We start from the raw sequence: 12,791 nt of genomic DNA, 5'->3' as shown, positions 1-12,791 counted from the left end.
CCTTTTCTTTTGTGTAGGATCTCGCCGACCCGGGTTTTTTTTTGGGGGGATTTAGCTTGCTCTTTTCGGAAAACCCCCCCCCCCCCCCCTCCCCCCCCCCTTTTTTTTTTTTTTTTCCCCTCTTTGTCTCCCTGATGCATTTGCTGGAGTTCCTGCAGGGACAGCCAAAAAGCACTATGGCATAATTCTGAATGTATTTACATATACCCAGGTAATTAATTCGAGTTGGAATTTCGCTACGAGGTCTTTTCCCGATGAAATCCCTAGCACAGATCGATCTGACGCTCGAAAGGTGTAGAGTGAATAGAGTGTGACTCTCTCAACAGCATATGGACTTTGGAGACAACCGACCGTCCTTTTTTGTTTTTCGCTGTCGACTTTGAGACCTGGCGCTGGGGCAACCAAGCTGTTTCTTATCTCCACGTGACTGCGCCGAAACGAACCAGCTTCAACCTTCCCACATGCAACAGGCAACCGCTCAAACCTTCCTTCGAACGTTGCTAAACTGTATCCAAGGGCAGTCCGGTCTCGTTGGGGGGCGGGATGTTTTATATGTTATCTACGCTTGGTCAACGATCTCTCGTCAACTTACTCTGAAGAGCTTAATTCCCAGCCAAAGTATGGCACACTTTCTGAGGGGAAAGCAAGCTGGGATTCACGCGGATTTGAGCGCAGGCCTTGCTCCGGAGCATTTCGTGCTGGATGATGTGAGAGTTAAATAGCCTTTTTCTGATATCATGAAAGGATAATTCTAATACGTCCGTTTGCCTTCTCAGGTTGCCAGATATGGCATAAACTCTCGGATTAGCGCTCTTGCGTACGACCCAGTGCAGTCGTTGCTTGCTGTCGGGACTAGCGAAACACAGTATGGCAGTGGACAGATTTATATATTTGGACAGGAGAGGGTGTCTACCGTGTTCACACTCCCGCGCAAGGCGTCTGTCAAGGTCCTCCAATTCTGCACCGATAAGATTGTTTCTGTGGACTCGAAACACGAGCTCTGTGTATTTTCCCTTGAGAAACGAACACAACTTGCGGCGTATACGCCGCCAGGCCATGTCACTGCCCTGTTGACAGATCCAAGCTTGGAATATGCCTTTATAGGTCTACAGAGCGGTATGTGATGCGACTTGTATCTGTTTAATTTGTTTTCCCTTTCAGTTCCAAACACCATTTCGGAACACAGTCTCTTAAAATGCAGGAAAACAGGTGACCTCGTCACGTATGACCTCGACCGCCTTAGGATTGCTCCGTTCAAGATTCCCAATCTGTGGAAGGAAATAAATCCCCGGGCTAGGATTTTGCCTATTGTATCGCTGGCTTTTCATCCGCGGGATATTGGAAATCTCCTAATTGGATATCTGGAAGGAGCTGTAACCTTTTCAATTAAAATGAATACTCCAGTCAAATTCTTCCAGTATGAAGTTCCACCTGGCGCTCCGGGTGGAGACTCAGATCCCTCAGCCTCTCGAGAGGCGCGAAGACCTAGACTAACCAAAGCCGTGTGGCATCCTACGGGAACCTTTATCCTTACAGCACATGATGACTCGAGCTTAGTGTTCTGGGACCCTAAAGATGGGAGAATTGTTATGGCCAGAACCTTAGCGGATACCGATATTAACAAACCAGGAGCAGTGCTACCGGCAACTACACCCGCAGGAACATTTTCTCTCAAGGAACCAATATTCCAAGTTGCATGGTGCTGTAAAGAAAATCCAGATGACACTGGCCTGTTAATTGCTGGAGGAGGCCCAACTACAGAAATGAATAAAAGTCTGACATTTTTCGATCTTGGACCTACACCGATCTATCAAACTTCTTCGTGGCAAGTCCTCGCAAGCCATCTTGCGAAACCACAACACGTTAGCAAATTGGCAACCCCGCCAAGTGCGGAGGTTGTGGATTTTGTACTAATTCCCCGCTCATCCCCTTACTTTGCCAATGCACAAGACCCCATTGCTGTGATTGCATTGCTCTCGTCGGGAGAGCTAGTCACTCTGAGCTTTCCAAGCGGCCATCCGATTTCTCCCACAAATATGCTCCATCTGTCACTCTCCTTTGTTCATCCATTTGTCACCAAAATTTCTCTAGCATCCGTAGATCGCACAAGGTGGCTAGGTTGGCGGGAGAAACGGGCCCAGGGACCAAGCATTCTAATCGGAGGCGCATTAGCAAAGAAACCGATGAAACGCTTCGAAAACCGAGATATTGTCCAAACAGCCCATGCTGACGGTATCATTCGCATGTGGGATACAGGCCATGATGACCAGATTGAAAACCCTTCGGTCATCCAAGTCGATCTCGCTCGTGCTGTCGGCCGTTTCGATAACGTCGAAGTGACTACAATGTCTTTGGCTGGAGGCGCAGGCGAATTCTCAGCCGGCCTGAATAGCGGCGAGGTGGTTATTTTCAAATGGGGTCGTAACCAGAATGCAGGCCGGGATTTACCCTTGGGTGAAAATGATGGACCTGGGCAGTTAACTGATATTTATCGAAGAACTGACCCTGGGCTGAAAGAAGGATTTATTCCGCTGGCTTTGTTGAACCAGGACCAAGGTCCTGTTACTGCTCTTGAGCACAGCGATGTTGGTTTCGTTTGTGCTGGGTTCCAATCAGGTGGCCTTGCCATAATCGACCTGAGAGGGCCCGCAGTCATCCACACTACCCACGTTTCCGATTTTGTTAAACACCATAGACGAATGAGTGTTAGGAAAAGCCACCACTCTTCATCAGAGTCTCAATCTGAGTGGCCTACATGCATTAAATTCGCAATCATGTCTTTAGATGGAGAAGGTAAGCTTGTCAGGCGTTTTATTTTATTAGCGCACCGCGCCCCTATTCATGTATTTCCCGGTTTGTTTTCTAGAGTAGGCTAACAGTGGTGCAGGCTATTCAAGTATTCTCTGTATAGTTGGAACCAACAGAGGAAACATCGCGACTTTCAAGATCCTTCCGTCAGCAGAAACTTATACAGCGTCTTTTGCTGGTTCTCGCAATGTGGATGATCGGGTATTATCTATTTGCCCTATCGACGCAGAGACTGGCGTGCCAGCCCTCGCCACCCAGTCTGCCGTTGCTAACCTGAGGAACGGATATAAGAAGAATGGGGTTGTAATTGCTGTCACTCCATCCGGTTGTCGAATATTCAAGCCAGCTGCTTCAAAGGGTGCAGATAAGAACTGGGATGACTTCCTGTGTGACAATGCGACAGTCGTCAGAACCAATGAGGTATCCGCTCTCGTTGGCGTGTTTGGCGACGGCAAGGCAAGGGCGTATTCAATCCCTGCTTTGAAAGAAATTGCCTCCTCGCAGATCGATAACATTTTGGACATGAGAAGAGTTGGCGAAGCTGTTATATCTCTCTCTGGTGATGTGATAGGCTGGACTGGGCCATCGGAGCTTGCCATGGTAAATCTTTGGGGTGCTGGATTACCTCTGTAAGTTTATTCGTCAAAAAGGAGCTGGCATGGATTTTGTACTGACATTTGAGCTAGACACCGTTGCGAAGACGCAATATATAACCCGGCACTCTCTATACCGCCACGCCCTACTATCTCGAATCTACAGTGGATATCAGGAACTCAATATGTCTCCCCAGCGGACATGGACCCTGTTGAGTAAGTGCTACAATGTTTATCCTTTATTCTTTCAAAGTCTTAGCTTTACTGAGATTTTTCTAGTCGGAGGACCAGATCGACTGCCATCAAAGCATATGCGCGAACAATTGAGACAGGACGAGATGTCCCTCCAGGCAGCGGCTCGTGAGCAGCCTCGAAGTTCGGGCTCACCAGCCCAGGGTGGTTCTGAGGAAGGCTACTGGGCTTACATGCAGCGACAGATGGCGCTTAGGACGGAGAACCTCAATATCATGGGTGACTCGATGGATCGGCTTGAAGAGAGTAGCAGTGGGTGGGTGGAGAATGCGAATAAATATATCAAGAATCAGAAGAAGAAGGCGATTCTGGGCGGTGGGTTTGATGACTTCCCCCTTTTTTCTTTCTTCCTTTCTAGCTTTGCCACTTAATATATTTGGTTGGTAAGTTTACTAACAGCTTTCACCCTAGCCATCGGTTCCAAATTTGGATTTTAAACCTTTTGTATTCTGGATAGTAATTCTGGAGCAATAAAGATCCCTTTTCATAATGGGGAAGAAAAGGAAGGAGGAGGGTAACCTTGATGGGATTTATTCCCTATCCTTCGTTAACTGCACTTGTTATACTACATACTACAAACTGTACTTAATACTATTGAAACCCGAAACCTTCAAAATGATCCTACTGTTCAATTGGACCCCATTTCTCAGCTTGTGCTTTCTCTCATGAATCTTCCAATTAGCTCATTTTATATCTTGCTTTTGTTAACCCCCAAGGCGGAATTCTTTGGTGTGGTTCTAATGATTTTTGCTTAAATCCATGTCTCCCTCCCCCTTTTAGTACAAATGTATCTTATAGTTAACTAACTAGTTATTTAGTTAACTAAGTTAGTTACTGTGTCAGCGCGTGTAAGCAAGGCCTGCTGATCACGTGATATCTGTTCATATCAACGCGTAGTTTGACACGTAGCTAGATCATAACAACAACGTTCTCATCCAACATCCTGCACGATATCATGGTGTTTCTGAACTTGTGAGAGCTGTCGTCGTATTGTTCTGGGAATCCGCTATTTTTGCTACAGTTGATACATGTTCTGCGGATCTGGTTGGGTCAGGGGAAGCGTTTCAACAGCGAAACTCGTCTGGTGAATGTTTAAGTGGAAGTGGACTAATTGTAGATTCCAGATAATATGACCGACACTTTTTTTTTTTTTTTTTTTTTTTTGGATTTGAGCGTTTGAAATTGCCAGTGTACTTAATTTTGATTGGCTGTTTTGACATGTGCGGGTGAAAATCAAGAAGGCTATGAGGGCTTTGGGAAATAAAACAGAGAAGTAGCATAAGAGTGCCAAAAGAAAAGATATAGTAAATTAGTCCTGTGAATATCCGTAAACGACATGGCAAAAACATAAAATCATAAAGGGAAAGAAAAGGCTAGAGAGAGTAGGAGGGGGGGGAAATAACATAAAAGATTTCGGCTCCAAATCAGCGGGGTGGAACAGAGCGGGAATTAAAAAAAGGAACAGATATCAATCAATGAACCATCAGCTCCGGCTGTGCCTGCTGGCGTTGATCCTCCATGTGATTCGACTGATTACCGTCCGACTTTTGCTCCGTATCATCACCCATCTCAACATCGTCGTCTCCATCGCCTTCTGCGCCCTCATCCTCGTCCTCCTCGTCATCACTACCACTGCTCTCAGCTTCCAGATCTTCACTTCCAGCATCCGAATCATCGTTTTCTTCGCCTTCTTCCTCTCTAGCAGGACCAACTAGGTCTGCTGAGTCGCACATCTCGTGGTCCTCACCGGGCGCAGCTCCTGCGGCATGCAGTTCCTCCACCTCCTGCAATTCCTTTAGCAGAGCGTTTTCGAGCTCGGCTTCCTCGGCTCCGTAGGCTGTTCCATCATCGTCTAACGCGTCTGCTTCTGGTTGATCTGGTGGGTATTCAGCTGGTGCTGAGTCCTCAGAGTCCCTGTAGTAATTTTTTGAAATTTATGGATTAGGCACAAGGGATATTTATATTTTATTTCGTAGGAACAACAAGGGCAAACAAAAAAAAAACCATCAACTGAGAAACTGATGACAAACATACCATTTGATGGCAAACCGCGTAACTCTGGGTTTCTCTGCCAGTACATTACGGCGAATTTTCTCAATGATGGGTTTGGCGGGAGGTTCAGCGTTCAGTTCCTCGGAGTCATATTCGTTGTTCACGTAGTATCCAACGCGAACGAACTCTCGACCATCATAGCTGCATGTGAGAAGTATCACAGTCACGCCCAATATTTCGGATGTTGGGATTCTTTTGAGGTCTGGAGGGTCTGCTTCGAAGATGAATTTGTTGACGCCAACGGGTATTGGGCCGACTAATAGAGAATCGAGCTCTTGGTCATGTTCCGATCTGAATCATGTAAATTACAAGTAAGCTTATGCGACTACTGATTTGGATAGAAATCAGGCAACACTTACGAAGTGGCGGAGCCGACGTAGGTGAGTTTCCATTCCAGATCTGGAGAATTGTTTGTTAGTACACCGTCCTGCCTTGTTTTCTCCTCAAAATCGGCGGAGGGGTAATTCAGGACATGACGGAGAGTTCCAGGTACCTTTTTGCAGTTGTTCAAGACATTCAAAGGTGATTTCGAATTCATAGGGAGCGAGGAACGGCGCTGGGTTGTTGATGACTCGTACGCCAAGGAGCGAAACGACAGACATTGCGAAGGGAGTTGTATTACGTAGATAGGGATTGGATGGAATGGGATTGAGATGCAATGGTTTAAATAAGTCGAGGCAGAGGGGTATCAAGAGATGAAGAGAGTGATGTGAGCGTGAGTGAGACAGAGAGACAGAGGGAGCTATATCTACACACACACACACACACACATATATATATATATATAGATATAGATATAGATATAGATATATAGATATATGGAGGTTAGATGTGGGTTTGTTATTCTCTCCTCCGAGCAACTCTCCCCCTTATATACCTGGTGGTTTGTCCGAGTCGTTGGTAGAAAGCGTCACTGGCCCCACGCTTTTTCTGCCCGACGCGCTGGCCGCCTTTGGCCACTTCCGAATCGGGTCGCGTTGATTAGCTTCTTAGCGCGACGAGGCACGTGATATGATAGATTAGGGGCTATTCCTGTTTAGGAATGAGGCTTGGGCAAACTTTAAACGGCAGACGGGGGAAGACCATCCCACTGTGACGATTGTGCTCAACGACCACACCTCACTCACTCCCTCTCTCCCACATCATTCTACGACGGTGTGTTGCCACGGCTTTTGGCGACGACTCTGTTCTGCGTAACTGCTTCTGTCTGCTGGCTAGCTTCCAGCGGTGTTCCGTGTTTGTGGCGCTTTCTCTTTCCGGCGTGTCCATTGTGTCCCCCCCCCCCCCCCCCCCCCCCTTTCTGCTCCGCTCATTTGGCCTCTTCTAACCTTCCTTTGACGAGCTAGCTAGGTCGATTGTTCCAGCAGTTGAACTGTTTCACCTCCTCCGCCGAATCCACAAGTTGCTTTTTGAAGTCATGGCAGAGGATGAAGCTGAAAAGGCATTTTTCCAAGCGCAGGTCCTGAATGCGGAGACTGCGGGCTATGATGTGGCTGGGGATCGGGATGCAGATAGTTCAGATTCAGACGATTATGATCCTTCAAAAGCAGTGCATGATCATTATTCTGCACAGTTACCACCAGATTCAAAACAGAGTGCTGTTTCAAATACTTCTTCTTCTTCTTCAGCTTCTATCCAGCGGAGGTCCATGTCCCAAGATTTCTCTGAAGCCGTGCATAATAGTCATACTTTCCCTCCTTCCCATATTACTTCTAGGTCTGAACCCAGAGACTCTGCCTCTCTCCCCACTCCCAGCACCGCCATTCCTGTACAAGCCCCCTCCCAGTCCATGGGTAACTTTGTTGAGGAGGATAGCGATGATGATAGAGGGGAATATGAGCCTCCCGCGGCATTAAGTCATGTTGATGATGATCATCATAATGTGGCGTCTAATTCTGCTGGTATTCGTCAGCAATCCCTTTCTCTCAAAGCCAATGAAAATGTTTCTCAATATCGTGTATCGCAACAACAGCAGTTTGTTCAAGACAAAAACACTCCTCAAGATGTTCCTCTCAATAGCTCATCCCACACTCCTTCTTATGGTGGTATTTCGGCGCAAAGTGATGGCGCCTCCAACTATATGCAGAACAATTCAAAACTACAACGCCCGACGACGATGACGCCAATGGGGGATGGTCCGTCCCAACCCGGCAGCAGGTCGATTTCTTCCACGCCTACAACACCTGTGGTTTCTCGAGGCCGCCTTCCACATGATCGAGTGGGCATACTAGAGGATAGAATCATCGCAGATCCCCGCGGGGACACAGATGCATGGTTGGATTTGATTAATGAACACCGCAGTCGAAATAAGCTCGACAGTGCTCGGGAGGTCTACGAACGATTTTTCAAGGTTTTCCCATCAGCTGTAAGTGAACAGCCTTTTTCCAAAAGGAGATATCTGCTGATTGCCATTCTATAACTAACTTCTCTCTTTTAATAAAAAAAAATCCCCCCCCCAACAGGCTGAACAGTGGGTGTTCTATGCGAACATGGAGTCGGAAAATAACGAGCTATATCGATTAGAGCAGATTTTCAACAAGAGTCTCTTGTCCATACCTAATGTCCAACTGTGGTCCGTATATCTCGATTATGTTCGTCGCCGTAATAATTTAACCACAGATACAACCGGCCAAGCCCGAGGTATCATCTCATCTGCCTACGACTTTGCGCTGCAAAATATCGGAGTTGATAAAGACTCCGCAAATGTATGGGTTGATTACATTCAATTTATTCGATCTGGACCTGGAAACATTGGAGGTTCGGGCTGGCAAGATCAGCAGAAAATGGATCTTTTGCGAAAAGCTTACCAGAGAGCCATATGTGTTCCTATGCAGGCTGTCAATACGCTTTGGAAAGAATATGATCAGTTTGAAATGGGCTTGAATAAGTTGACGGTACGTTTTATTTAGCTCTCCTCCATTTTGTGCACTAAAAAGAAAAAGCCAAATGAAGTACTGATTCTGCTGCTGACTGAACTATCTAGGGTCGAAAATTTATACAAGAAAAATCTCCTGCCTACATGACTGCACGAAGCTCGTATACAGAGTTGCAAAACATCACAAGAGATCTCGTTCGTGCTTCGTTGCCTCGATTGCCCCCTGCTCCTGGATGTGATGGCGAGGAGTACTTCAATAAGCAAGTGCAGTTATGGAAGCGCTGGATCAGATGGGAAAAAGATGACCCTTTGGTGTTGAAGGGTGAAGATGCGGGAGCTGGTTACAAGGCTCGAGTGTTATACGTTTACCGGCAGTCGCTGATGGCACTGAGATTCTTGCCAGAGATTTGGTTTGATGCTGCAGATTTCTGTTTTCAAAATGGAATGGAGGCTGAAGGCAACGACTTTTTAAAGCAGGGAATAGATGCAAATCCAGAGAGCTGTTTACTTGCATTTAAACTTGCCGATCGACTTGAAATTTCTACGGAATCTGAGCAGGACTCCAGAAAGCGCGGTGCAAAAGTCAGAGAGCCTTATGACCAATTGCTCGATGCGCTTTATGATTTAATTTCTAAAGGTAAGGCGCAGGAGGCCAAGGATATAGCTCTCGTCGAGGAGAACTTTGCTTCTTCTCAGGCGGACGATTCCCACCAGCAGCAGGTCATGGTTCGTAGTAATGAAGATGATGAGGATTATGGAGACGAGGCTACGAAGGCTCGAGAGGCTGCTAAAATTAGCCAGATCGAGGCTGTGAAAAAGTGTTATGCAGAGGATATTGGGCAGCTGTCGAAAGCCATATCGTTTGCCTGGATTGCGCTGATGCGGTGTATGCGTCGCATTCAAGGGAAAGGCAAACCGGGAGAAATGGCAGGCTCACGGCAGATTTTTGCCGATGCTCGGAAACGCGGGCGTATCACTAGCGATGTCTATATTGCGAGTGCCTTGTTGGAACACTATTGTTATAAGGATCCTGCAGCGACCAAGATTTTCGAACGAGGCGCAAAGCTGTTCCCTGAAGATGAGAATTTTACTCTGGAATATCTCAAACACCTGATCGACATCAACGACATTACCAGTACGTTTCATTGCTAATCTATATATTCCTCCCGAAACACTCATCCAAAACTAACCTCCACTTGTCCTATCAGATGCGAGAGCCGTCTTCGAAACTTCCGTCCGAAAACTAGCAGCAAATCCAACTAATATTCCCAAAGCCAAACCAATCTTCGCCTTCATGCACGAACATGAATCCAGATACGGAGACATGGTCCAAATCCTAAACCTCGAAACCAGAATGCGTGAGCTGTTCCCCGAAGATCCCTCCCTCAAACAGTTCCCCCACCGCTTCTCAACCCCATCCTTCGAACCCACCGCCTTCCAACCAATCCTCTCCCCTTCCCAAACGAAACCCAAGCAATCGTCTGCCTCAATGGAAGAGATGGGACTCTCCTCCCGCCAAGACCAGGACTCCCCCTCTGCCCGCTACACGGGGACAGCTGGTGCTTCAACTGCTGCTGCGGGTCCATTATCAAATTCGCCCAAACGTGCATTCCCCCTAGATGAATTCGACGACGAGCGACCGCGCAAATTCGTCAGGGCTGAGTCACCACTTAAGGGTGCTGCGGGCCGACGGTTGAATCAGCAGAAGCAGCAGATTCAGCAGCAGCAGGCTGTGAATGGCAGTGGTGGTGGTGGTGGTCACGGGGGCCACGGGGGCTATGCTGGCGGCGGCGGAGGGCGCGACGGTAGTGATGGTGGTGCTGGTGGAGGCGGGCAAGCGAACAAGCCACCAATCCCAGTCCCGCTGCCGAGGGAAATTATGTTCCTGCTTAGCATTATACCGAATGCATCGACGTATGATGCTACCAAGTTTTCGCCGGAGAAGATGGTTGCGTTGTTGCGGCAGTTGGATATTCCGTCGTCTGTGGGTCAGTTGAGACCGCCTGCGCCATCGGGTGGGCAGGGGAGTGCAGGGGTGAATCGGGGGCAGTATATGGGTAAGTGATTTCTCCTTTCTGCGTCTTTTTTTTTCCCCCCTTCTCTTCTCTTTGTATGGTGTTAACTGGGATCCATGTGTTTGCAGGTGGATATCGTCCTGGTTAATCGATTATTACGCAAATATGTTAACTATCTAATGGCATCTATCTGGTCTTGCGCACTGGGGTGGTGTTTTGCATTTTGCTTTCTTTTTTCTTGTTAATTTGTTTGTGATTATTGGTGGGTGGATTTTCAGTTTCTAGAACCTCATTGGGCCGATATTCGTAAGTGCCAGTGCCAGGTTGTTACAAATCATACCTTTATGATGGAGGAGAAGGGGGAGGAAAGAAAAGAAAAAGAAAAAGAAAAATAGAAAAGGCTCTCTTTCCTTCTTTTGTGTATATTCCAAATTGTGTTCTTTCCCCCTTTTCTTTCTTGCATGTTCTTTTTAAATGGAATGTCGGAGGTCATGCATGCGTATTGTAGGGTGCTGGGCTGCATAAATGGTTTTAAGGGTAGAGATGCCTTTTATTACTGTTTTCCTGTCTGTTTTTTTCTCTTTCGAATTCTCCCATTTTGCTGTCTGTTTTTCTTGTTCTTTCTTTCTTTGGATTTGTATGAGAGAGATGGCATTTCTTCTTTTTCTTTCTTTTCTGCTGGCATCGTTGAAACATGTATCATATATGGATGCGAGAGCCTATCTTGTTGGGTCTTTTCATCTCTTCTTTCGTCGAATCTTTGTTTGCTATTGCCTCAGAGAGCACCCGACGGTGGAAATTGCAGCCAGTTTACAGAACTCTTTTCAGGACAGCGTGGATTTTTCCTTATTGGTTTCTCCTGCCTGACTGGTGTGTAGAGGTCGGTCTTGTAGAAGGTTCTCGAGTTGGAGAAATACTGCGAGGATTCCCCTCCGTTCTCCAAACAGTTGGTGATGGAATGGTTTCAAGGAGGGAGGTGGGTATTCCGGGCCGTGCCAGAGGATATATGAAGTTCTCGGCGCCAAGGAGCTACGGGCGAGCGAAAATATCGATTATCGTTGTGATTTTATTCTGTATCTGAGCCGTAGGGAAGCGATTTATTCAGAGTGATTGAATAGAGTCCTCCAATTCGGTAACTCAGGTCTTATATACGTATTTTCACCTTAAGAGTTTCCGCCCCTATAGATATATATCATGCCGAGCTTCCCGCCCGGCCCCACACCAAGATGCTGATTGGCTAGCGAGAACAACAATCTCGCAACTCCTAACACAGCGTCCACGGATCCCCTGTTCCTGACAAGTACAGGTTAGTCCAACGTCATTTTCCTTTCTAGCCTCTAATAACACAGTTAGCCCCCTCCAACATGGGACGGAATAGCAAAGGGATTTGTGGGGAACAAGGACGTTGACGCGAACGGTTCTGGGTTTGTGGTAAAAGGGGATGGCTCTGATGGGGTTAGTTACTACGACTTGCCCAAGTCAAGGCGCGAATGTGTCTAGGGCTGCTCTCTCTCTGAGCGTGATTGAGTAATGCCAGCCCAGCAATGGAAAGAAAAGCAGAATGCAACGATAGCTGGGCACAGCAAGCAGCAACTGGAAGGTTCGCTCGCCGAGAGCTGTTATGGTGAGTGAAGTGAATGGCAGATTTCTCTCTCTCTGTAACTGCTGGATGCTTGAACCCTTACGTAACGCTCAGGGTTGGATAAATGAGATCAAGGGATGTGCTGCTCCTTCCTCGCTGTGTCACTGCCGTTGTTGCCCTCTGTCACTGAGTTCTTCAGCTTTCACCTCCCCTCAACCCCCTATAAATACCCCTTTCCCCCTTTCCCCTTCCCCCTTTTTCGGTCCACCACCTCCTCTCTCTCCTCTCCTTTTCTCGTGGATCATCTGTCTGTCCAGCTTGATATCATTATCCTCCTCCTCGTTTGCTCTCTGCGGATTCTGTTTCACTTTGAAACCTCGATCAGCATTGCTTCTCTCGATTCTAGCTCTCTCTAGCCACCTTTGCGAGACCTGGTCTCTGCTTAAGGATAGATCAAAAAACACACTCAGCGCCTTCTGAGCAACATTCCTTTCCGGCCAAATCACACAATTCTCATTCTGCATCCACCCGCTTCTCGCGTTTCAACCAGGTGAGCTCCATATCTGTAGAGGATGCCCTAGTCTGCTTGTTTACTCTTTTAATCTTACCCCCTC

The 12,791-nt window shown here is 47.2% G+C and overlaps 3 protein-coding genes across 3 annotated transcripts; 2 read left to right on the top strand and 1 right to left on the bottom strand.

Annotated features, from left to right (window-relative positions):
• Positions 1 to 461: 461 nt before the first annotated feature.
• PADG_00719 (uncharacterized protein) lies at positions 462 to 4,090 on the top strand (the record flags this gene model as incomplete). Its single annotated transcript, XM_010757646.1, has 7 exons — positions 462 to 707; positions 777 to 1,116; positions 1,210 to 2,793; positions 2,888 to 3,437; positions 3,495 to 3,612; positions 3,671 to 3,968; positions 4,065 to 4,090. 7 exons carry the CDS (start codon positions 462 to 464, stop codon positions 4,088 to 4,090), a joined length of 3,162 nt encoding a protein of 1,053 aa, XP_010755948.1.
• A 1,035-nt stretch (positions 4,091 to 5,125) lies between these two features.
• On the bottom strand, positions 5,126 to 6,307 carry PADG_00718 (histone chaperone asf1; the record flags this gene model as incomplete). The annotated part of the gene is made up of 4 exons (XM_010758165.1): positions 5,126 to 5,567; positions 5,688 to 5,996; positions 6,065 to 6,104; positions 6,199 to 6,307. The coding sequence occupies 4 exons, from the start codon at positions 6,305 to 6,307 to the stop codon at positions 5,126 to 5,128; spliced, it is 900 nt and encodes a 299-aa protein (XP_010756467.1).
• An 815-nt stretch (positions 6,308 to 7,122) lies between these two features.
• Positions 7,123 to 10,645, top strand: PADG_00717 (cleavage polyadenylation factor subunit RNA14; the record flags this gene model as incomplete). The annotated part of the gene is made up of 4 exons (XM_010757645.1): positions 7,123 to 8,070; positions 8,168 to 8,599; positions 8,689 to 9,715; positions 9,789 to 10,645. 4 exons carry the CDS (start codon positions 7,123 to 7,125, stop codon positions 10,643 to 10,645), a joined length of 3,264 nt encoding a protein of 1,087 aa, XP_010755947.1.
• Between the last annotated feature and the right edge of the window lie 2,146 nt (positions 10,646 to 12,791).

This window comes from Paracoccidioides brasiliensis, assembly GCF_000150735.1.
Source record: "Paracoccidioides brasiliensis Pb18 unplaced genomic scaffold supercont2.1, whole genome shotgun sequence".
Lineage (NCBI taxonomy): Eukaryota > Fungi > Ascomycota > Eurotiomycetes > Onygenales > Ajellomycetaceae > Paracoccidioides > Paracoccidioides brasiliensis.
The sequence above is the reverse complement of the archived record's forward strand: the minus strand, read 5'-3'. Positions and strand labels throughout refer to the sequence as shown.